Below are 25,298 nucleotides of genomic sequence, written 5' to 3' on the forward strand. Positions count from 1 at the left end.
GATTTAGTTATTTATATATATATATATTAAAAAAAAAAAAAAAAAAGACAGGTTTCAATTGAATTGATATTTTAATAAAAATTTCACAATTAGATACAACAAATTTATTAAATACACAAATATATTACATTTGATATTATGACATAATTATTGTGTTATCGTCGCTAATACTTTTATTTCTTTTTATTAAATATTTCTCATTTCGTATTTGTATTTCATGTTAATATTTACCGTGAATCGTTTGTTAATTATATGTATGCAATTATTATTCAAATATACGGAACATTATCATGATAAAGAAACGCTTTGAATATTTTAATATCATTACAGTGTGTTATAAAATACATAGAAAAAAATAACTAACAATTTTATGTATTAGTTTTATACATATATTGTATACTAAATTCATACAATTTTTAAGAGTAACCCCTATATCCAGAAGGGTAGCCAGCATAACTACCGTAACTGTTACTACGATAACCATAAGGATCATAATTGTTTCTAATTCCATATGTAGAACCATAAGATCCACCATAACCACTTGAGCCGTAACCTCCATATCCATCAAGACCTTGACCACCGTAACGACCATTACCAGCATATCCAAGATAAGAATCATCATAATTTCCTATTCCTAAGGTTCCATATCCACCAATACTTCCATACCCATTGTATCCACCAGAACCACCATATCCACCGTATCCACCATATCCACCATAATTATAATAAGGATTATATCCACTATTCCCGTAATACCCGTATCTATAAATAAACATATTCTCAAATTAGGCTATAACAAAAATTAGCAACAAAAAAAAACATTAATTTACGTATTAAATAAGAGAAACGATTGAAAAAATTAATGAAATAATTATAAGAAGTAATGGACGATTTTTCTATGTTTACCCAGAGTGTCCACCACCACCAATGATACCCCCTGGGCTACCAATTGGATAGCCTCTATATCCTGGTATTACACCTGTACCACGATATCCTGATCCGTATATAGATCCAGGGTAATTTCCATATCCTCCATATCCTGGCTGACCATACTCTTTACCAATTAAAAACGCTACAATCGAAATAAAGTATATACTGAAGATAATTATTTGGCAATAAGCAACATAAAAATTATGATAGAAACTTATTTTAGAAAATGTTTAAAAGAATGAAAAATGTGATAAATCCCTTTTTCTCCGATTATATATTATATTCATTGAATTCCCGAATTCAGCGAGAAAATCATATCGCACCGAATATTCACAGGAATCTCATTTAAAAGTCTTTACGCGAGTATATATTCAAATTCATATAGAGAGTTTTTTCTTTTCCTATTTTAATTATTTATAATTTGATCCACATAATGATTCATTACCGGGACGACAAATTTTCTGAAATATATTATGGAATATATTTCATATAAAACATTTAACTTACTAAAATTCGTATTTAATTGTATATTTATGACGGAAATTCGTCTATGATTTTTTCAGATCATCGATTGTTCTGATAATCGCATTAATTAATGTTCCTTTCTTAAAAGCATTATTACGAATCACAAAAAATTGAAGAAAAAAAATTATAATAAATATAACAGAAAAAAAATAATAATGCAAAGTGTTGAAATTCATCGATAACCTAATCAACGACTTTAAAGAAAAATGTTTGATGCGAACCGAAGAAGATGTTTTCAAGAAAATCAACGTTCAATCGTGCGAACTTCGATGAGTATAATAAATTTCTGCTATTGTTTCAAATATTATACTCGTATGTGTAAATAGAAATGTGTTTGCTGTGCGAATGTTAAAGATCTGTGTCGTTAACGTTCCCACGCTCTAAGACACGTCGAACGGTTATTATAGTAAATAAAAAAAATACCGTATATTCTAGATAATGGGATGGTAATGTAACATGCTTGCCGAAGGTCTTCTGGTATGTAACGTTATGCGTAAATCTAATGGACGCATTCGGTTTGCTCATTTGTCTAATCTTAGAATTAAATCATCAACAAGCGTGCAATGAATCATTCGATTTCAAAGGATTTTTCTAGCATACTTTTTAGTCGATATAACACAATCCTTTTATCAATATTGGTATAATATTAATCTGGAGCCGGGCTAATATCATCCTTTTAATTAATTACATTACTGAGAAGAATATTTTATATGGATATATGAAAATAATAAATTAATAAATAAATGACTAAATTTCCTTTCGAATTATCTATAAATCGTAATAATATTCCATTCACAAATATAATGACAACGAAACTCTGACACGAAATATGGATAAAGAGTACAATATATTATTATTATTATTATTATATATAACTTACTCCGATCACTTGCTGCTGTGTCCAAGTCCTTAGTAGTACTCGCATCATTTACGGGAGAAAGTTTTGTCAATAACTTTGGATTCGAATATTCTATAGCACTGTTACATAACACGACCAATCCAGCGAGATATATTATCTACAAATACAAAGATAATTAATTCACATTTTAGAATATTGTAAGACAATCGAATAACGTATCGTGAACCCACAAGTAATCACAGTCGCATGATTATTACTTGTATGTACATATGTATATATATATATATCTTTCTTGACAAGAGAACAAAAATGAAATGTAATTACCTTGTTTATTACGTACCTATATGCCATCAGTGTCAAGCACCGACGCAATAATACACGCACGACAATTTTCAACGGTACAAAACAAAAAGGAGATACGATAATAATTCTTAACACGCGAGTAACTCGAAAAATGACTTAAGAGAATGAGAAATAAATCTAAATTAGAATGAATTTCTAAAAATATTCGATTGGTTTTTTTTTTTTTTTCAATTAATATAATATAAATTAATATTGCCTTTATATCGCTTATATCGCTTTTATAAATTTGAGGAACTTTTTTTACGACGCTTTTTCACAAAGAAACTGAATATATAAATTAATATGAATTAATTATATTTAAAACAAAAAAAAAATGATACATACATTGGAAAAAAAGGAGAGAATTATTTTATCTATCAGCAATCCCCGTCAAAGAGTTAAGTTATCTTTGAACAACTTTCTATTTTCGATATGACAAATATTCATTTGAGAGATAATGTTTACTTTTTTAGATAATGAGAATCAATTCTCTTCTTTTTTTTTTTCTGTCACACTTTACACATGTGTACATGACTTCGAAGATAATTTTATCAATGCACTGTGTTTAACGTAATCATTATCAATATTATTATTTTATGGAAACGGAATGTTAAAAAAAAAAAAAAAATAGGAAAATTCAAAATTCAAAATGCACCAACGAGTCGAATTCTTTGACTAATCATTATTATTCCTTTGTCAACCAAACTATATTCCTTTTCATAGAAAATTTCATTACTCGCTCGAACGATTTTAAATCACAACATATAAGAATCGTACAATTAAAATAAAAAAATTTAATAAAAAATATATCGCAAATATCTGAGCTGTCTATTTTAAAAGTGACATAAATCCATTTTGTTTTTTTTTCCCCAAAATATATTTTACGACAACTAACTCCGAATAGTACACATGTTACTACAGTCATCAACAAACAACTGACAAATAAACTTAAGCCAGCAGTTTCAATATAAACAGGCTCATTTATTTCAAAATAATTCGATCAATAATTAAATCATGATTTTCGTAAACGATCAACGTATATATAAAAAAAAAAAAAGGAACGTAGAATAAATAAAAAAGGAACTTACAAGTAAAAGTAACTTCATTTTACAAGAAGAAGAAGAAGAAAAAGGGTTGAATTTGAAGTAAAGAAGACTAGGGAAAAACGTGACCCGTCGGAACAATCTGTACGAATGACATCGCGATGATCCTTCTATATATGTGTTTTAACCATCAACTCCCCTCCCTTAGATTCCTTTTTTCCGAACGGAAATACATGGAGTACGTGTTTGAAGTTGGATCTGAAGCAAGGAACCGCCGTTGACAAGGCCGCAGACTGAGAATCGCTTGGCTTTCTACGCGACACGCCTGTTAAGAGGCGTGGAGGTACGTCTACCTGTGGGAAATGGAGTTACGTTGACGTTTCCTTCCTCCTGTCTACGCATTTATGCGTTTAAGTGCACACATTAACCGCACAACTGCGTCCTATGCATACACGTATACATCTAGGTAAGTTAAACGCAGTAATATCCTTCAGTTTTGACTGCGTCACCGATGAAACGATGGAGGACGCTAAATTAGTCTTCTCCCATCACATTTTCCGTCAAGTCGTATCAATTTCTTCTAAGTAGTTCAAGATCTTTCCTAACGAAAGATGATGAGTTTACGTTTAGATTATATTCGTCATTTTTTTCATTTGTCATTTGTCAATCTCATCACGCATAAGATATACACGTTTTCATATTTTATTTCAACGATTTATACAAATATTTATTGTCATTAATTCGTATACATTTTATTTTACGAAATATATATCTGTATAATATTGTTCGATTTTATATTATTCTATAAATAATTTAACTTTTATATCGTTATCTACACACACATACACACACACACACACACACACACACTTTGCGTGAAATCATTCTCTCTCTATCAGGAATCGAATTTGTTTCTCTTTCTCTCTCTCTTATATGCTTGAATAAATAAGTTTTGGAATACCAATAAGCAATACATTATGCATCGTATGGAAAATAGCTTGTTTCAAACTTTAATTGTTCTTGTATCCGCTTGGTTAATACTTATTCGACATACGATCGATTGTTTTTATTAACCCTTTGCACCCCCTCCCCCCATGTCGATTAGTTTTTATTTCGTGAGCTCATTTTTCGAGTCCTACTCGACGTTATTTTTTACTCTTATCAAACTGATTTGCCTTATTTTTTTTTTAGTTAAAATAAATTTCGAAGATAACATTTAAAAACGTTGACGAACTGCTGGTAAAAAAATTGAAATATATTTAGGAGTGCAAAGGGTTAAAAAATAAAACATTGGATAAATTATTAAACTTCCAAAGGAATGTATGGAACTATAATTCGAATATTTGATGTTTCAATGAAACATTTCAGCTTTAATAACATTTTAATCGATCTTTAAACATAGGTATGAATATTGATATGAATATTGATGATCGAAACCCTCATTTTATTGATTTTAATGTATGGTACGTGCCATATTGTTGATCCTTCCGATAAACATTAATTAGACTTATACACTCGACAAATTACGAAAGACCGCGCTTTCTATGTGTTTTAACAGATAACGGAGAAAAAGAAACACGTATTTGGGCGTGACACTTGTTAACTCTTTTGTTCTTTTCTTTTCACAAGTTAAAGATTATTTTGTTAGCTTGAAAGAATTCTCGTTACCATTCCAATGATTAGGAAACTCTCGCGAAACATCATATCTGGACGCATTAATTATTGTATACACGAATGAATGATCAATATCATCGATGAACCGAAAATTCGGATAGATTGCATGAATATGGAAGCGATATTAATTGATAAACTTCATTGATTGACTTGTCATATTAATTACGAATTAAATCGTCAAAACTAAACAGAATAAACGAGATTTCATGTAACATTAACATATTATTATTACTTTGTTACGCCATGCTAATTGGTGAGAAATTAAGCTTAAACGTCCATCAATTTGAAATTTTCAAATAGGAAACTTTTCATAGTTCTTATCTAAAAAGTTAGAAATGATATATGCAAGATATCGTAAATTCGCTTTGTAGTCAAACTCGACTTGACTATTCAATGAGAAAAGATTAAATCTCGGATAAGCGTGTCATATCAGCAAACATTTTACCGTGAAATATCATCAACTTTCGTATACTTTTCACAAAACAAAGATCGGACAAGTAAGAGATATAAGAAAAAGAAGAGCAAATGTAAACAAATAGGAAAAAAAACGAGAAAAAGAAAATTACATCAAAATAATATTCAAATCGTTTACGAACAATTTCTATATGATATTTCCGATCATCATGGCAATTTCGTTTTATGGTTTTTTTTTGTTTTTTCTTTCTTTTTTACAGCAATTCTTAATCACGACTAAATACCTCGAACGCCTGTAGAACTGCAATCCAACATACATCGAAGAAGTTCGCGTTTTCTTTTTTGCACTACTACCGTAATGAAACTTTCTTCTATTGACAAGGAAGGAGGATTTTTTATTTAAATATTCTATTTCTATTCATTTCTCTTCTACCGAATTAAAAAATATAGTATCAATTAAAAAAAGAAAAAAAAAATCATATTGATAACAAAACGATCTTTCCATTAAAATAATTTGTCTTTTACGTTTACATTGCGAACAAATTAATTAAATGCAACACTATATCATATTGCGTGTAATTGTATTTTCGTTTTTTTTTAAATTGTATTTATTTTTTTTCCCGGATAAATCAATTTTTCTTTCTATATCATATATTCTGCAAATGCATTCGTAACAAGATCAATATCAAATAAACTAAAGCGAAAATTATTTGTTATAATACATTCTACAATATTTACTTTACTGCAACGAAGATACAGAGAACAAAAAAATACATTCGTTTGCATTTAATTTAATATTTATTTCATTTATTCTCTTTTTTCTACATATGCTGTTTTCCTTTTATTCCAAACAACAACGACAACAACAAAATAGAAGAAAAGAGAATTAAGATAATTAAAGTATAATAAAACGTATTCATAAAATAGTATAATCTGTGGAAAATAAGAGAAGACAGAGAGATAGAGAGAGAGAGAGAGAGAGAGAGAGAGAGAGAGAGAGAGAGARAGAGAGAGAGAGAGAGAGAGAGAGACTATTTACAAAAATATCAACTCACGCGTTAGACTAGTAATAACTAAAGTAAAGTCACATGCGTTTTCCGGATCTTACGTCACTGGCGACAAAGTGTCTAAGCTTGTAAAGAAATGATTTTTTATTGGCTGCGTATTAAATTATAATACCAAAAAAAAGAAAAGAAAATAAAAAGCATATTCGTTCTGTAAAGCGTGTCGCGAAAAAATCTTTTGCGTCAATAATAATTTCACGCGAGTTCGAATTCTTTTTCGTCACGCTAAGCCAACAAAAATTCATTTTTCTTTTATCCCGATAGGGAAACGCATCTTTTTGAGTTCTATTTCTGACTCCGTAATACGGGACAACAATTACAAATAAAATCAGTAGGATGATGCTAAATGACCGCTTGCACTCTGATTTTTCGCATCGCAAAAAAGGTTGTAAAGGTGTGAAATTGGCGGACAGTATCGATACAAATAATTAGCATCGAAAGTGTCGAAGTACATGACATTACTTCGTCGTTGCCTTTCGAAAGTATTCTTAACGATTAACCGACCCTAATTTTGTAAAAAAAAGTATAAAAAATATTTGCCGAAACTTTTCAAAGAAATGACAAAGTAGGAAAAATTTGCAGCATCGCATTATTTGCCATTTTATGAACCTTTTTAGATTGATTTATAACTCGATATGGTATTCTACGCGTAGACAAAAGTGTGCACTTTAATTTAATATAAGTTTCATTAAAATCTATTCACTTTTAGTATAAAAAATATTGGCCAAAACTTTTCAAAGAAATTGCAAAGATGCACAATTTACAGCATTGCATTCTCTGATATTTCTTTGGAAAGTCATTTGGGGGGAGGGGTTGCGTATGGCTGTGTGTGTCTGTGCCCGAGAATGTATTCTCTTCAACGTTGTTTAAATAGTATATATAAAATATCAAAGTATTATGTTCAATACTTAGGAAAAACTGTAAGAATTCTTCTGTTTCCGAGTTCATCGGAATGCTCTTTGCATTGATAAGAATGACGAGGAATTATTAGTAATGGCGGATTTCCAGCTATGACGGTAACATATATATATATATATATGATATATTTTTAAATATGGTCGATAAAAAAAAGGAAAATAAAAGCAAAAATAATGCTGATTTATTTATTATACATAGAAAGTATTACTTTTGACAGAAACAAACGTATCGAACCGAGATTATTATTTCCCTACCCTTTGACACCTCAACTCCCCACCCACCCTCCACCCCTCCCCCACCTGGTACATGATTCCCACTACTCTGGTTATCGTCCCAGAGACGGTAGTCAGCACTAAACGAGCCCCACTTGCTTGGGACGCTTCGACAAACGCACACGTGTGTAAAACGTGCACGATAAATTATCCTCTTACTCTCTCACTTTCCTCTTATCTATCCTTAATCATTATATTTCTTTTCTATTATTCTAATATTCTCAAACGTGAGATAAATTGTTGGTCTTATTTCTCTCTCTTTTATTCACAATAATAATATATATATTTAAAATAATAATAAAAAGAAAATCCGGAGTGATAATATAATGGCGGAAGGATTTTCTGTGCTGCATAAAAGTGTGTTTAATTGTGTATGAAATAGAATTCATTTTATTCTCTTATAGGAAAGATGCAAGATAAAAATAATTGTTGAAAAAGTTGTGAACGTTTTCGTATATAAAGTACAAAGTTTGTGTGTTAAAGATAGACATCGAGGTGAAACAATAAGAAGAACGCGAGATATCAAAGATCGAGAATTATTTAAAAATTATTTTACGAACAAGGATAATTTATTGTAAACAATATGAACGATGTATCTAACAAATCGCTCTTTCGACAATTTCTCGATCCACCCTCAATGGAACGGCAAAGACTTTTGTTTCAATAATCGTCAAATAATTGATCGATCTTACGAAAGGATCGATGAAAATGCGAAGGAAGGTGTTGTTAATTATTTCGGAGATAGATTTAATTTGATTTGAAAGAAATGTATTACATTCGTGTCAGACACCTGTCATCGTCTTCGTTAATATCGTCCGTCATCGATCCAAAAATTTAATTATTATCGTATTGGAAATCGAACGAGAGAAAAGTGAATCATCATCGGTGACAAGGTTTATCGATTATCAAAAAGAAGTTACTTGGGTGAGTTTTAATGAAATAATTATTCTATATTATCCTTGTAATCTATAATAGGATATCGATATTTTTATTATTATGGATGCGATTACACGTGATATTCTTCTCTCGTATTCGTTTGATTTATTGAAGCTTGAATTGGAAGTAATTGTTTTGAAAAAAGAAAAAAATATGCCTATTTTGGTTCACAATAGACTCGGTATGTAAAAGAAATTATCCTAACAACATCCAACAAAAGTGAGGCACCGTGTCTCGCTTGTTCGAGAATATGCAAATAATTAAGGAGAAACTTCGTATATGTAATAATACACTCGTGTCAAACTTAAAGACAATTATGTGAATTCCAAACGAACATACCAATCAATTTCTGATTAATATTTCATTGTGTGAGTAACATTCCAATTATATTTTTTTCTAACTTTAGATCGATAAAATATTCTATCTATTCGTAGATATTTATCTGTAAGAACAATAACATAAGATACAAATTTTGTAAAGATCGCGGTTGTGAATCAGTTAACATCTTTTTTTTTTTTACTAAACTTTTTAACTACAATTTATTATCACGATTGTCGTATAATTATTTTAGCTACTCCGCTTTCTACTACAGGAAATTAAATATACTTCAATCTCGTCGTTTGATCGTTGTTTCATTCTGCTTGTACGATACGTCAATTGTTTCTTTTTTTTCTTTTTAATCTAGAGTAATTGATTTTATAATGCATTTTTTTTTTTATAACTATAAAAAGAAAAAATAAAAAAAGGAAATAATTTGTTAACTATTAACACGATAATAACTATCAAATTCGAATGGGGATGTATCTGTTTGCAAATTTGAGACGAGTTTAACGAGGCTCCTACTTCTAAAAACAAATTTAACGATAACATTTACTAGATATATATCGACGCCTTCGGATGAAATGGTATAAACATTTCTTTTCCAATACTTGCCACTCGTGTACCGACAGACAGACGATCGACTTCGAAATAAACATCGATATAAATTAGCGTGTAAATAAAAAAAAACCAAATTCCAAAATCTTTATTTCTAAAATCAAACTTTTTATTCATCACTTGTATTGTTTAAAGAGATATTCCATAGGAGAGATAGATAGATAGATAGATAGATAGAGAGAGAGAGAGAGAGAGAGAGAGAGAGAGAGGGAATTTTAATGTAAATTCAATAAATACGTTGCATATTGTTGCTAATTGTCTATTTTCAAAAAACAAATCATTCGAGTAAGCATAAACTCCACTTTGGGAGCTTATAACGTATTTATACGTATATACCTACGTTCGTACAACAATTTCTATGTTCGATTAATAATCCTATTAGACATCTCATTAAAATTAATTAACCCTATGACAGAGAAGAATTTTTAACAACATTCTCTAGCAAATAATAATCTCATTTTAGAAATTTTATTTTCAGACGTTTTTGAATAATATTTTTCTTACTTATTCAAATTTAATATTATTTAAATATTTTAATTGAATCCGATTTACACAGAACGATTTCGTAACCAAAACATGTTTGATACATTTCCGATATAACATATTACATTTCAATGAACTTAATTTTTTTGTTTCTTTTGACAACTGTCTTTCTAAAATGACGATTTTTAATACCGAAATCAATTTAACTAGATAAAATAACATACGGTCATAAATTTTCACTATTGTACTATAAAATCCTTCATAATATATATATATATAATTATGACACACTTACACGTTGCTAGTTCACGAAATTTCTTGGCTCCGAAACAAACTATCGCACTTAAAGCATAAACTTGCAAAGACTCAACGATGTCTATAACTTATAATAGGGAATCTTGTTCGAAATAGAAAAGATACTGCTGTGTATATCGATTCTATTAATATATCTAGTTCGATCATATATAAATAGAATAGAACAATAAACTCTCCCATGAGTTTCGCAATCGTTGGAACAATTTTTATCCAATTTTATTCCACCTTTTTTTTTATATTTATATTTTGTTTTATTTTTAATTGTTATATCGTACAATTTTTAACAATTTTATTTTTAAAAATAAATTTTATTATTTAATATATATATTATTAGAGATGGATATCCTTAGTTTGTAATAAATAAAATATTTCGTGCTTAACTCAAAATATTAAACAAAAATAACTATAAAAATAAAGAAATAGGATAGATACATGGCTATCGTTCGTTCCTTCGTTATTATTTGTCGTATAAGTGTTATAAATTCTATACGTTTTAATATTTCACATACGTCAATCGAATGTAAATCGATTACAAGTTTTATAAACTAAACGAAATAAATCAAAGAGGAAGGGCAACAAAAAAATAGGATTGTTCTGAAGCACTTAAGAACGAATGAAATTGATCGAATTTCTTAAAAACCAAATTATATTTATTTTCCCCGTCGTAAACAACTGATAAAACAAAGGATTTTACGAAAACGATCAGAAATATTTCGATTTCGTTAATTTTTCATTCCAATTGTATATTATAAAAAAAAAAAAAGGATTATGTGAAAACGATCATAAATAATACTTGTCACCGAAACCCACTCGATAATTGATGGTTTGTCGTAAGCAGATATTTCCAACGATTTATTTCTCTATACACATACATCCTATATATCTCAGATCACTAACATGAATTCCCTGTAACGTGTCACTTATTTTTCGATGATTGATAATACCTACATTCAAAATACATAGGTATATCCAACAATAAGTAAGATTAAAAGCATATTCAAAATTACATTAGGATTTAAACGTGCGTGAAATAAGTGAAGTTCTTTTCAAAAAAGAAAAAAAAAATCCATTTACGATATTCATGCGATGTTCATTTTAATTATTTCAATGCGATCGATTAAAAGACAACTTTTTTTTTTTAATCAATCATATCAACGCGAAATATATTTATAAGAAATGTTCTCGTTATATAAAAATAAAATCCTACTACCCAGAGAGATTATCATTCTGTAGATCTATATACTACTACGTTGAAATGAAACTTACGAATTAGTATAAACTGTGTTAGAATATGCACACGTACATACATAAGCGACTTTATCATCGGATCTAGCTTACAAATAAAATATCGTATTTTTAGCCCTTTATATTTACAGATCTTCTTGGTCAAAGGAGAAAAAGGATAGTCTATGAAATACTCGTTGTAAACTAAACTATAATATGAGTTTCATTTGTGGGATAAAAGCTACGATGTTCTACTTTATCAAAGAAAAAGAGAATGAGAAAGAGCACGACATTTTGTTTGTAATAAAGCAACGATAACGTCTGTCATATATAATATCTCCACGAGTTAAATAAAGCTACGGCGCTTACAAGAATATTAAATCGATGTTAAAAATTATATTTTATTGTTAATCAAGCTCAAAACTTTCTTATGAAAGGACTACTAAGTTATAATTAAGGGCGTATGCTTCATTAACAGCATTGCCACGTTTAACTTTGTTCAATCGAATAATATTTTAAAGGATAGGTATAAATAAATGTTTTATAGATCTAAATCATTAGCTCGAAAATTTTCCAATTAAAATTTGCTCTATTGAAATTACATAACTCTCTTACGCAAACAATTGTTTTTTCTTTTTTTTTTTTATAATTATCTTAATATCTCATAGTATTATTATAATTAAAGTAAATCTTTTTTAAATTTCATTTATGAACTAACAAATAATTATTTGATTAATTAAAAGAGATTTTATTTTTAAAAATATATATTCGAGAAGTTACGTGATTTTCTCGAGAATTTAAACGGTGACGCAGAAGGGTTCATCAAATATTTAAAAAAAATAATATGAAACTTCAACGATTATTACAATTAAATATTTGGATTCTTTCTATGCTATGTGTGATTACATTTTTTTCTTTTCTCTAAGTAGATGAAAAAAAAAAAAAGGAACATTTGTGAAAAATATTTCGTTGGAAAAAGATTCCGTAGAAAAATCATTGAAACAACTTGAAGATTGGAGCTTTTGATCAAGTGCGCAATGTTGCCCGTGCAAACAATTACAAAAGGTATTCGTACATACGCGCTAAATCTATATTGCCTTTCATATATCTACGATTATTTCACCGACTGTATAGGTCGTACCACTAATATATCGCAAATGTTTACTCGCACGGTGGATTCTTCGGCTCGGATGCTCCTCCTCTCGTTTATTTCCTCGCAAAAAAAAAAAAAAAAGAAAGAAAGAAATAAAGAAAATATGATAGAACAGAATAAAGAAGTTGTAAGGATAATAATGTCTCTTAAATCGGTGATACTGAAAGTTTTTCCTTCGCAGGGGCATACACCGCATAACGTCTATTATCCGAAATCAAACGAGCCGCAGATTGGTGTCAGTTAAATAAACTCATTTCAGATTAAAATAGGTATATATCTAGTGTTAATAATTGTGTTCTATGCAGTTTAAGTATGGCTATCTCTTAAATCGATATCGACAGGTGTTGAGCAGAACATTAATTAAGATGAAACAGATAAAATTGTATAGATACCATTGCTAATCGTAATCGTCAATTAAATTTCTGCACGATCTTCAAGATTTCTAATAATAGACAATATTGAATGAAAAATAAGAAAATACGCGTAAGAATCTATTTGTTTATCGTCAGGAACTTGAAAAATTTATGATAAATAACTTTTTTCTTATAAGTGTTATAATATCAAGGAAAACTATTGAATTTTATCTAACAAACTTTTCTGAAGTTTTCGTAAGTACGGTTGGGGTAAACCATGTTATAGGAAGGTGGTTAATATATACAAGCGTAGCATCCTTCAATTGATGTTGTAATCAAGTTATCGCGCATAAAGTGCACACGCGAAACCAAGGAAGCATTGAGGTAACGAGACATTGTCGTTAAATCTCCCGTTAACGCTTCACGTTTCAACGCATAAACCCTTCCATTCCTCCATATATATCTTGTTAAAATGATCGATCTTTCTAACTTTTTTCGTTACCAACAGCCACTTTTCAAAGATGAACCAAAATTTAACCAACAACAAAAAATAAAGAAACGACGTATAAAGAATCCACGTATATTTCTTACAAAATGTATTTATTTTAAAACGAATATGCATGTTTGTTCTTCTATTAAAATTGTTTCGAGTTGTTGGTAATATGAATGAATAAAAAAAAAAAAAAACTTCGAGTGCAAAAGGGTTAAACGTCGGAATTTTTATACAATTTTACGTTCTATTTTGTTCCACTGGAGAACTTCCAACCTTACTTTGAAATTTTTAACAACAATCCTTTCTTATTTCGTAATCCGTCACTTAAAAAATAATAAAAATCTGCTTTTAAACTCGTAAATAAAGAATTTTAAACGTTACTAGTAGACAAAGTCTACAACGTTGTCTCGTGTTTAGAATATATTGAGGGAAAGTAAACTGTTACACAATCAAAACATAAATTAAGATAGTAATTAACTACCTCAAAGGATACTTATAAATATTACGATAAAGCATAGGAGCAATTTAATATCTACACTACAATGTACCTACCTGAAACGCTAATATAATTACATTACACGTCGTAAATATAATCAGAAGCATCATAATTTGTAATTCAAAATGAAAAAGATCAAACGATGTATCTATCCATTGATAAACATAAAAATCATTCAGTAAAATAAACATTATGAGTTTGCAATATCGATATATATATATTTATAAAAAATGTCTAAGATCGATTTATTCGAAAACAGTACATTCGGAATTGAGTGAACATCATGCAGATGTAGAATCCTAGCTAACCTTTGAACAAGCAACTACTCACAAGGGAATATGCATTGAACGCTTTCAGATTGAGTTTCCCGTTAGCTCTTAGGTGAAGATAGTAGACACACTGGTGCTTCTAAGTAATTACTATATATGGCTATATTGACGACACAGCTCTATTATGCTACTCAATACTCGTGAAAATGACTATAGATACCTCAGAGAATAATACATGTGCGTATTAATACCTACACACATAAATATAACACATTTCTATCTCCAATAACGTTGAAATATCAAATTCTTTACTAATTTACATATAATAATGTAAAACTATAATATATGTTAAATTCCTATTTATGCGAATGAAAAAAATTGGAAGCTTGAATTCGTTGAAACAATTTAAATCAACTAATTGTAAGTTACTTTCAATGTTTAAATAAGATTACAAAAAGTTACAAAACTCTTTTCAATCTCTCATGAAAAAAAAAAACAGAGAGTAAAGGAGAGAGGGAGAGAAGAATGGGAGGAGAAAGAAATATTTTAACTTTTTCCCATAAAAAATTTGTTTGACGAGCAATAACTCAGATTAGCATAAATATTAATTAGTGACTTTTGGTTAAACATAGACGAGATGTTCTTTTATTAGGAAAAAATATGAATTATTTCTAATTGACAGTAGGTACAGGTACGAATACCTTTATGACTTACTGTTGAGATTTATTAAATAGGAAAATGAAAATCTATGTTTTAGAATACGCGAATTTGCAGAATGAACGCTTCGTGGACAACGTATAAAGATCCTGGGACATGGTCGTCCACATTGAATACTTCCTATTGGATGAACAAAAATGAATCCTACGGCGAAGACGATGGTACGAATTTAAAACATAATTTTCTTCGTAAAATAAAATGAAAATAAACCGACAGAATAACGTAAAGCCTTTGTTTATTTAAAGGCATCTTCTTTATAGAATACGATTTTCTAAGTTTTCATAAAATTCCACGCGATATATTTCAAGAAGTAAACTTCAAACGCAGCGGGGGAAAATACCAACAATTTTTTTTATTCTTAAGGTTCATCACCGAGAACAGATGTTTCGGTTCTATCAGGTTATATTTGATTCTTTAATAGCAGACGAGATATACTTATGTCAGGATTTGTATTATTTTGCATCGGGTGAATGCATCCCTTTGTTCGATTCAAAATAAACATGCACAAGTTTTCCATCGAATCTTAGCACTTTTTTTCTTTGTTTAATATTAAAACGCACCGAAAAAGAACACATATTTTTTGATTTTTATTTAAATAACAGAATCACGTTCATTAAAACTTACATGTATTGAAATTTACATATATTGTTCATTTGTATTAGTCAGATTTAAGATAAACGACGTTATTATTTAAGTTGAAATTTGACATATGCTCACGACACTCCAAAGGTACTCAAAATCCGTTTAAGTCGAAAGGAGCTGGCACGCATCTTTGGTGAAAGGGTCCATAAAAAGGGACAGAGGAATAAAGCATAGGTATATATAAATCCCCCTAAGCTTCTTACGAACGAATGATATTGAATCACTTTGAATAACGAAAATATATATACTACTTTGAGTAAAATCATGTATTCATAGAGGATAGGATTACGAATCAGGTAAAATTTTCATAGAAATTACACAATTCAGGATAGAAATAAACTTGCTCGTAAAAGATTAAACTAATTAATTATAATTAATACTCGAATAGTAAATTTGTATTTAACTCTATTGTGATTATGGAAAGAAATCACACAATGATTCCGACAATTAATATTTTATTTAACTTTATTTACTAGATGTTTCTCGTTCACGTGAGAAAACACATCAAACGATTTTTTTATTAACAAAAATAATTATTCCTTCTTCATCATAAAGTTCTCATAATATAAATCATTCGTCTTAAAAATATATAAATAACAACATAAAATATAATATTTAAACGATTTCCGTCCAATAATAATACACTTCGGACAAAAAGAAATTAAACGAAGAACTGAAAAAGGAATAATATCTTGCTCCTATATCATATAATAATCCCAACAAATTCTATAGAATAACTGTCTTCAATATGAAACATCACGTAATATGGATAACCGTAATATCTTAGCAAATAAAAATAATAAATTATTATCAATAACCATGCGAATATATTTTATTTGTTTTTTTTTTTGTAATAGAAAACGATCGTATTAACGTTTGAACTTTTTTAAAAGTCTGTCATTAAAAACAAATCATAATTGCATTGGACGATGTTTAAAAAGTTTTTAGCAGGCAAGTTAAGCAGTTTTTTTCCTATTTTTAAATGGAAGTAAGTTTGTAAATCTTACCTATGCATAATTTATCATTTAACATTTCTTTTTATCATAATTTCAAGATACTTAAACAAAGTTAACTATTAACATAAGAAAATTTATTAATTTTTCATATTTTAACGCGAGTTTAACTGAACAACAAAAAACAACAAGAAGAAAAAAAAGACATATATCACTGTGTTTGACAAGCTTTTAAAATCAGGTGTTCCATATTAGAGATAGTTATCATACTTGTGATAATTGTTGATTTATTCGTTTTTAGAAGACCTATACGAAGTACCGACGAGTGTGACGGTCTTACTCAGTATTTGTTACGGAAGTATATCCGTGATGGCGATCGCTGGAAATTCTCTTGTAATGTGGATCGTAACTACAACACGACGAATGCAAAACATGACGAATTTCTTCATCGCCAATCTCGCATTAGCTGATATTATTATCGGTCTCTTTGTCATTCCATTCCAGGTAATTCAAATATTAATCCAGTATTATACAAGATGTTCCACAAAGTTGCTTTACCAAACTGAAATATTGATATTTAAATTGACGACAAATTTTTGGTAACACTCTAACCGACGATTCACATATCTTAAAATAAAAAACAGAATATTTTCATTTTATTCAGTTAAACAAATATTAATTGTTTGTATCGTTTTATCTTTTGTTTTGTAAAGCAACTCTTGGGATACCCAATATTTTACATATTCATTATTATTAATATTATCATTATTATTTATCATTATTATCCTTTTTCTGCTTCAAAGTTCCAAGCGGCCTTGCTGCAAAGGTGGAACCTTCCGCACTTTATGTGTGCCTTCTGTCCCTTCGTTCGTGTACTTTGCGTGAACGTGTCGGTGTTTACTCTCACAGCGATCGCGATTGATAGACATCGTGCCATTCTCAAGCCACTCAGGTGAGATATTATCAAAACTAAAGGTCAACAATAGACGTTTATACATCAAAAACGATTAACATCTACGCGTGGTGAGACAAATTTTTATTTTCTTACCGAATGCCTACATACAATTTCATTTCTTCTTATATTGAATCGATGTTTTTAATCATTTTATGTGAAGATAAGAACAACCACAGAAGGTCTTCTAATCTTCCTTTTTCTTTAATTAAGATTATAAAAAGATAAAGAATGATAAATAGGAAATATACAACGCGAATATATAGGATACAATATAATTTTATAGAAAAAGTTTCGTTTCCATTGGAGAAAACAATTTTCCAGAAAACCATTATAGTCGATGCGTAAAAGATTAATATTATATAGAAAAGTAATAATTGATAAAATTAAATCAAATGGAAAACTACGATGAAAAACCGATTAAACAAAACTCGGTTATCCTGCTGTTAAACTCGTTAGGATGATGCACTCGATCGGGCCGCAAAAGTTAAACAAAGTTCGTTGGGAAGATAACGCGCAGGTAATCTCGTTTGTATCGACAACTTTCTCAGAAATTATTTTTACAATTTCTATTATTTTATATGTGTAAGTGTGACGTTTATTCTCTTAATGATTTTACTAAAAGAAGAGATGTAGGACATTTACGAATTAAATACAAAATTACATTTTCATGTAATTAATGAAAACAAAAGTAAAAAATCTATTTAATGTTCACGTTCTCTGGTGTTGTAAATCTTCTTTTTCATTAAATAAAATAATCACCCGTAATTATTTGCTGCAGCGCCAGTCCGACAAAACTCAAAGCAAGAATAATCATAGCTGGAATCTGGATACTGGCAACAGCTTTAGCGATACCAATGGCACTTGCACTCAGGGTGATTATAATAGAAGAAACGTTGACCAGTAAGAAAATTTTTCATTTTATTTTAACTTTACTCTATTCGATCGAAAATTAACGAGAGATCATCGCAAGCATCGATTCTGGTTTCTCAAAACGATAACAAACAAACGTTGACGATCCGATTCGCCTCAATAAAATAGCAATGCTATATGCGATTTAGGTTGCAGATGATTTTTCTTTAATGCTCGTTGTAAACTTAGAATCGGTCTTCCTTCCATCGAATATGCACTGAGATATCGCGACATGAAAGCTTTAGCAAATGTCCTGAAAAAACAATTCGGAAAAAATTCAAAAGGTATCGTTCCCCCTGACCACTATCATCCCAATGGTACACATAAGTTAACTGTTTATTTGTATTCCATTCCAATTTTAAACTTATTTTTCCCCCATGGGTTAACGAGAGTCCATCTGGCGTTAGATACACACGATTCCCTCTTCCTAAAAATAACATCCGGATTATCGATCCCAGTATACAAGTTAATTTATAGCTAATGAACAATCAGAACCAGTCATTTTATATCGGTTTGACTAAAAGAAATAAAAGAAAAAAAGGATTATCATCGTAGAAATTCATCGTCATGAATTAAAAAAAAACAAATTGGATATCGAGTATATGGGATTCCTCAATCATAAAATAACTCTCTACTAATTCAACCAATTTACAAGAGGACAATTGGCACTACTCGAATCCTCGAACAACCTCAAAGAGTCTAACTACATATGTACATTACTATTGCGGTGTTCCCATTCGATTTATCGACTCATGGTCGAAACCAAAAGAGAGAGATAGAGAGAGGTATCCTTGGAAATGCAGGATGGTACATTAGACAATTAAAAGATCTTGCCTTACGAATTTCTATAGTTCAACAACATCTAATTAAACAAGAAATGTATAATCAAAGCTAAAACAGAATACATTGTTAGAATTACTGTAACAGGTAATGAACATTACAAACCCATTAAACTCTTAAAACAGCACCGAACGCAGATACAATAAGAGAACAATTCTATTTCCTTTATACATTGAGAGATTTGAATTAATATTAATTGTACGTTAAGAAACTTCAAAGTCAAATTATCGAGTAAAATTATCCGTTTAACCAAGCCCCATCGAATATTACGTTATTTTTACTTCTTTTAACAAAAATGAACAAGTAAAATAAAAAGGAAGCTCAAATATTTGTGTGATCATACTCTTAAAAATATCTTTACCGTTATAACACGCGTTAATCGTCTCGTAAAAGGAATATTTTTTCTTCCCATTCGTTTAGAATCTATAATAAAAAGAAACGTATGCCATGAATATCACTCGTAAAACCTAACTCCACCTTTTATACGTAGGAAACGTCATCAACGAATCTATAATATCTACGTATACCGCACATGTACATATATATATATATATATATATATATATATACAGATACCGCGCCTTTCTCATCTTTTCTCTCTCTTTCTCTTCATTTATTCATTTATCTGTCTATCTCTACCTTAATTACAAAATGCTCTTTTGATAATACTGCAAAACGTCTAGCATGATTATTAACAAACTTGTCTGCGCTTTTTGTGAAATACATTTCCGCGTTAGCTCGTATACATATATATAATAAAAATAATCAAATAAAAGAAAAGAGAGATAATAACATAGAAATAAAATATAATAATGAGAGAGAAAGAAAGAGAGAGAGAGAGAGAGAGATTGTTTTCTGATTTTAAATTAATCAAAAAAGAAAATTAGATAAAAGTAATAAATACAGTCGAATAGAAAAAATTGGATTTGTTCAATGACATTGCATTGACATCTAATTTAAGTATTTTCAGGTGGACGCACGCACACAAAACCGTTCTGTCATAATGAAAACATGTCTGAAAATTCGATGCTAACATATCGAGCTTTATTGGTTTTCTTACAATACATGACGCCTCTCTTAATAATATCCGTCGTGTATGCTCGAATGGCTAGAACGCTTTGGGGTAGCAAAGCACCTGGAAACGCAGAAGATTCGCGTGATGCTACTTTTATGAAAAATAAAAAAAAGGTATAATTATATTTAACAATATAAGTCACGTTTTGATCAAACTGAATTTGATATGCAATATGAAATATCGAGTTTTTTTTGGAAATTCTCTATGTAATCTAATTAATTAATCTGTTTATTGCAATTATTTGTTGAGTATCGCGGTTGGAAAAAGGTAACTCTCCATACTTCGTCGATAATATCGTTAATAAGTATAATGAATCGATAGATCAGTTTTCTAAAACTCTTAAAATAAAAAAAGATTTATTATATTATCAAAGAATACAAAGAAGTATATAGAAGCTCACAAATTATCTTCTTCATCTACCCAGTTCCATTTTTCTTACTGCCGAGACCACCAGTGAGTGGTAACACAGTATTCTTTGATAGTATATGATAGTATATGATATATTCTTTGATATTATATATAGTACAGTTATATTGTAATAGAATTTTAAATAATTATATTTAATTTTTAATATATAAACACTTAGGCAACATCTATTGTTGCCTAAAAACTCGGAGTATAAGATCTACGTACCGTTGTCTTCGAAATCTAAAAATAAACTAATAAATACACACACAATTAATAATAAATACAATTTCCTTATATGAAAAGTCATATATACAACATTTAATAAAAGTACTTGCATAAACAATAACGTGCCAGTCTGAAGATGAATTTCGAAGAGGACGTTACATAGATCATATTCTTCGAGCTTTTAGACGACAATAGGCACTTCTATCGATTAATTAATAATTATTTTAATATTCTAATGCACTCTACTTACATTACAGGAAAATTATAGCCTCGAAGTCATCACTGTACAGGAGCGTCAATATATTTACATAAAAGTGAAGATATTCGTCTTACAGTCACGCGAAACAAATGCATTTCTGAAGGCATACACACGTTTATATACACTAAAAATTAAATATAATTATTTAAAATTCTATTACAATATAACTATACCATATATACTGTCAAAGAATATATCTTATACTATCACACTATCAAAGAATACTGTATTCCTTGCTGTACCGTCGTCGCGTTAAGTACCTACTATTGCCCTCTGCTGATTCCGGTAGTAACTAAGATGAATCTGGGTAGATAAAGAAGGAACTTGTGAGCTATATACTTGACATTACCGATACAGTATGGAACATTACCGACCTTCCAACTTGTACTTAAAAAAGAAACAATTATAAAATATAATTTCTTTTCATAAGATTCATTTTTTTTTTTAAATAATAAAAATAGGTTATCAAAATGTTGGTAATTGTTGTCGTATTGTTCGCGATGTGCTGGTTACCATTACAATCATACAACGTCTTGCAATACACTTATCCAAAAATAAATCAGTGAGTAGATTGTAATTAAAATTAAACTAATTCCTATACACCTACGTGGATATACATATTTTTAATAAAATAAAGCTTATTGCAGGTATCAATACATAAACATTATATGGTTCTGTTGCGATTGGCTAGCAATGTCAAATAGTTGCTGCAATCCATTCGTTTATGGTATATACAATGTAAGTCGTTAATTGATATTATCAATAATTTACGGACATAGCTATTATCATCATTTAAGAATCATTATAGGAAAAATTCAAACGAGAATTTCAACAGAGATGCCCATTTCGATCTCGAAGATTGTCAACAAGTCCACCAACCGACAGCATAGATCTCGACAAAACACAAAGTACACGAGCATCCATTAGGTACATTCTCAGGTGCTTTTTTTATATTATCAATTCTCGTTACTATTATTAAAAAATACTACATCACTAATCTGAATTCCCTTAAAAAATTAATAGCCAAAATTCCTGCAAGGAATATTAATTGAATGAATGAGTAAAAGAAGGGCGCATGTTCCATTTCCTAATACATAAAAGAAATCTTAAACCAATTCATTGTTTATATTAATAATTAAAGAAATCAGCTGGTGTAAAATACGCCCTTCTTCCATTTTAAAAAGTAAATAATAATCCAATAATGAGAAAATAACCAATTACCTGCAACACACGAAATTGACTAGAATTACATTAATTTAATACAATTTAACATATGTCCTCCTTCTAGACATCCATTAATCTTCGTTGTATACGATGAATCATTTTAGATATGACTGGCGAAGAACTGGTTCCAGTAGTTATCCGTCTTTCTATAAAGGTATACCAATGCGAGAATCATCCAAAATATCTATCAATGACAACAATGAATCTATTTCTCGACAAAAAAATACATCAGCACGTTGGACTCGCAATGGACAAAGAAATCAATATCCTGATCAAAGATCACCAAGCAATGTAACTCAACTCTAGTATTTTCTTTAGGCAAACACAAACATACAAAAACATGATACAACAACGACAGATACAACATACAAAAAGTATCGAAGTAGAACTGTGTCTTTGATATAAGACAAATATAAATACGATGAACAATAAATGATCAATTCCGTTCGGTATATTATCATAAAGCTGATTAGAACGGATCTACAATAAACTTCGTCAAATAATTATGTTCGAAGTTGAAATTATTTTCTTTGTCACAGAAATTTAAAAAAAAAAAATGATTCAACAAAGCATTCCTTTTCATTATTCCAGGCGGAAGTAAAACTATTTTTTACTTTACAAGTTCAACTTTACAAGTTTTATTTAAAATTTTAAAATATACGTCATCTGTAAGATAAATTCGCTAATATTTTATATATATTAAATAACTTTTTCTAATCTAAACTGAACCACAAATATTTTCTATAAAATGATGCAAGGTATATAATCAAGGATATCGCGACATAAGTTACGTTACAATTAAAATATTTTTAATTATCATTTTTCAAAACGCATTATCTCGATGTAAAAATGATAAGAAAACAGGGTAATATTGATTTTAACAAATGATTTCAAAAATGTAAATCAATTTCTATGTGATATTGAGATTATCAATGAGAATCAGATTATACTTGTACTCGTACTTGTAATAAGTGGATAGAATGTAAGCATAAAAATAAATTAAATAAATGATACACTACTAAAATATTTCAAAAATATCTCTAGTCAATAAATGTGTACAGAAAATATAAAACTAATAAAATTAAGAAAGATTTGAAAAAAATCCCATCTAAAAACTCAACCAAACGATGCTAAGTTATTTTATACTTATATGCATATATATATAACGACACCTCCTATTCAAAATTTAAAAACTATATCATTAATAAACACCTATTAAAAATTCAACGTACGATAATTTCATAAGATCATAAAATTTAAATAGAAATACCTATTTTAGTCAAAATTCACATTGTTACGACGTTCTATGTCTCTTATTTCTAACATGTCAGTCTTAAGATGCAGCTTCATAATCTCTCTCCATATATCCATTCTATGTTGCTCGTTATCAATTCCAAGCCTCAGTAAAATATTTTCATTTATCCTCAAAAGTACTCTTCCTGTAATATCATGCTATAAATAAAAATAAGAATAAATAAGATACATTAATATATACATTTAATATCAGACGAAGTAAAAGGTTTAATAATGCAGAGGGTACTTTCAAGACAAGAGGTAGAAAGGAATCAGATGAGGAAAATATTACAGAGAATATGTTAATATGATATTTATGATAAAAATTGTAGGCAAACAACCCTCACCCGTTCTTCAAAACCAAAAGTCAAAAATGTAAAGATAGATACATACAATTATCAAAACCTTTTTACTTTTTTCGTTTTACAGCGTAAATTATATTTTATACTTACATAAAGAAATTTTTCATGATATAACTGATAATAGTCACTGCAATGTCTCCGTAACCATTTCTGAACATCTAATACATTCCATAAATACACTGGTCTAGGCCGAGCAGTTTTAACCTAAAATATAATATATATAAAATATAAAATATAACATATATGTATATACTATATTAATATATAAATAAGTCTAAACTGATTATAAAAATTAATTGATTTAAGCTTACTTTTGGCTTATTTGTAGAATTAACTGTTTCTTCTACCATTTTAGTTCCAAAACTTTATTTTTTACTGAATGATCAATCCCATAAATAAATGAACAATATTTTAAATTAAATATTTAAAAAATAAATAATTAATTTTATTAAAGAAATGTTATAATAACATTTATTACAATTAATAGGCATAAATTAAACCAAATCAAACTGTAAAGAACATTGACATCTTCCTTCTACTAAAACTTTGCTGTTAAACATAGTTATCTAGTATTAAATGTTGACATTGATATTAAAACGGAAGGAAATGCAATCTAAAATTAAACTTAACTTTATAGGTACAAAAATTGTTCATTTCATATTTATAATCTTAAAATATTAGAAGAAAAAGATCCTATTTTATTACATTTTTTTACTAGTGACTTTTCAGCTATGAAG

General features: G+C 29.1%; 3 protein-coding genes across 15 annotated transcripts; 1 reads left to right on the forward strand and 2 right to left on the reverse strand.

Moving 5' to 3' along the window:
* Positions 1-72: 72 nt before the first annotated feature.
* On the reverse strand, positions 73-21,743 carry LOC106790465 (prisilkin-39-like). The gene is made up of 5 exons (XM_014755376.1): positions 21,674-21,743; positions 3,745-4,052; positions 2,336-2,471; positions 907-1,072; positions 73-762 (listed from the first exon to the last, which is right to left on the reverse strand). The coding sequence occupies exons 2-5, from the start codon at positions 3,760-3,762 to the stop codon at positions 417-419; spliced, it is 666 nt and encodes a 221-aa protein (XP_014610862.1). The 5' UTR covers positions 3,763-4,052; positions 21,674-21,743; the 3' UTR covers positions 73-416.
* Positions 8,134-23,412, forward strand: LOC106790464 (tachykinin-like peptides receptor 99D). Of its 9 annotated transcripts, none has more exons than XM_014755374.1 (10): positions 8,134-8,965; positions 15,457-15,577; positions 17,313-17,515; positions 17,815-17,963; positions 18,745-18,866; positions 20,677-20,903; positions 22,144-22,244; positions 22,330-22,420; positions 22,480-22,621; positions 23,011-23,412. In XM_014755374.1, exons 2-9 carry the CDS (start codon positions 15,475-15,477, stop codon positions 22,570-22,572), a joined length of 1,089 nt encoding a protein of 362 aa, XP_014610860.1. In that variant the 5' UTR covers positions 8,134-8,965; positions 15,457-15,474; the 3' UTR covers positions 22,573-22,621; positions 23,011-23,412. The 9 variants fall into 9 exon arrangements, 7 of the variants coding, with proteins under 7 accessions (XP_014610860.1, XP_014610861.1, XP_014610854.1 ...); XM_014755375.1 differs by having other exon boundaries at positions 22,480-22,609; XM_014755368.1 differs by having other exon boundaries at positions 22,491-22,621.
* On the reverse strand, positions 22,615-25,168 carry LOC106790466 (protein aveugle). Of its 5 annotated transcripts, XR_001382081.1 has the most exons (5): positions 24,873-25,166; positions 24,652-24,765; positions 24,177-24,358; positions 22,904-23,052; positions 22,615-22,714 (listed from the first exon to the last, which is right to left on the reverse strand). XR_001382081.1 is itself a non-coding variant. In XM_014755378.1 (4 exons), the coding sequence occupies exons 1-3, from the start codon at positions 24,909-24,911 to the stop codon at positions 24,182-24,184; spliced, it is 330 nt and encodes a 109-aa protein (XP_014610864.1). In that variant the 5' UTR covers positions 24,912-25,166; the 3' UTR covers positions 22,615-23,052; positions 24,177-24,181. The 5 variants fall into 5 exon arrangements, 4 of the variants coding, with proteins under 4 accessions (XP_014610864.1, XP_014610866.1, XP_014610865.1 ...); XM_014755378.1 differs by having other exon boundaries at positions 22,615-23,052; XM_014755380.1 differs by lacking the exons at positions 22,615-22,714; positions 22,904-23,052 and having other exon boundaries at positions 23,092-24,358; positions 24,873-24,936; positions 25,031-25,168.
* Positions 25,169-25,298: the final 130 nt, after the last annotated feature.

This window comes from Polistes canadensis, unplaced genomic scaffold (genome assembly GCF_001313835.1).
Source record: "Polistes canadensis isolate GaletaPanama2010 unplaced genomic scaffold, ASM131383v1 scaffold_240, whole genome shotgun sequence".
Lineage (NCBI taxonomy): Eukaryota > Metazoa > Arthropoda > Insecta > Hymenoptera > Vespidae > Polistes > Polistes canadensis.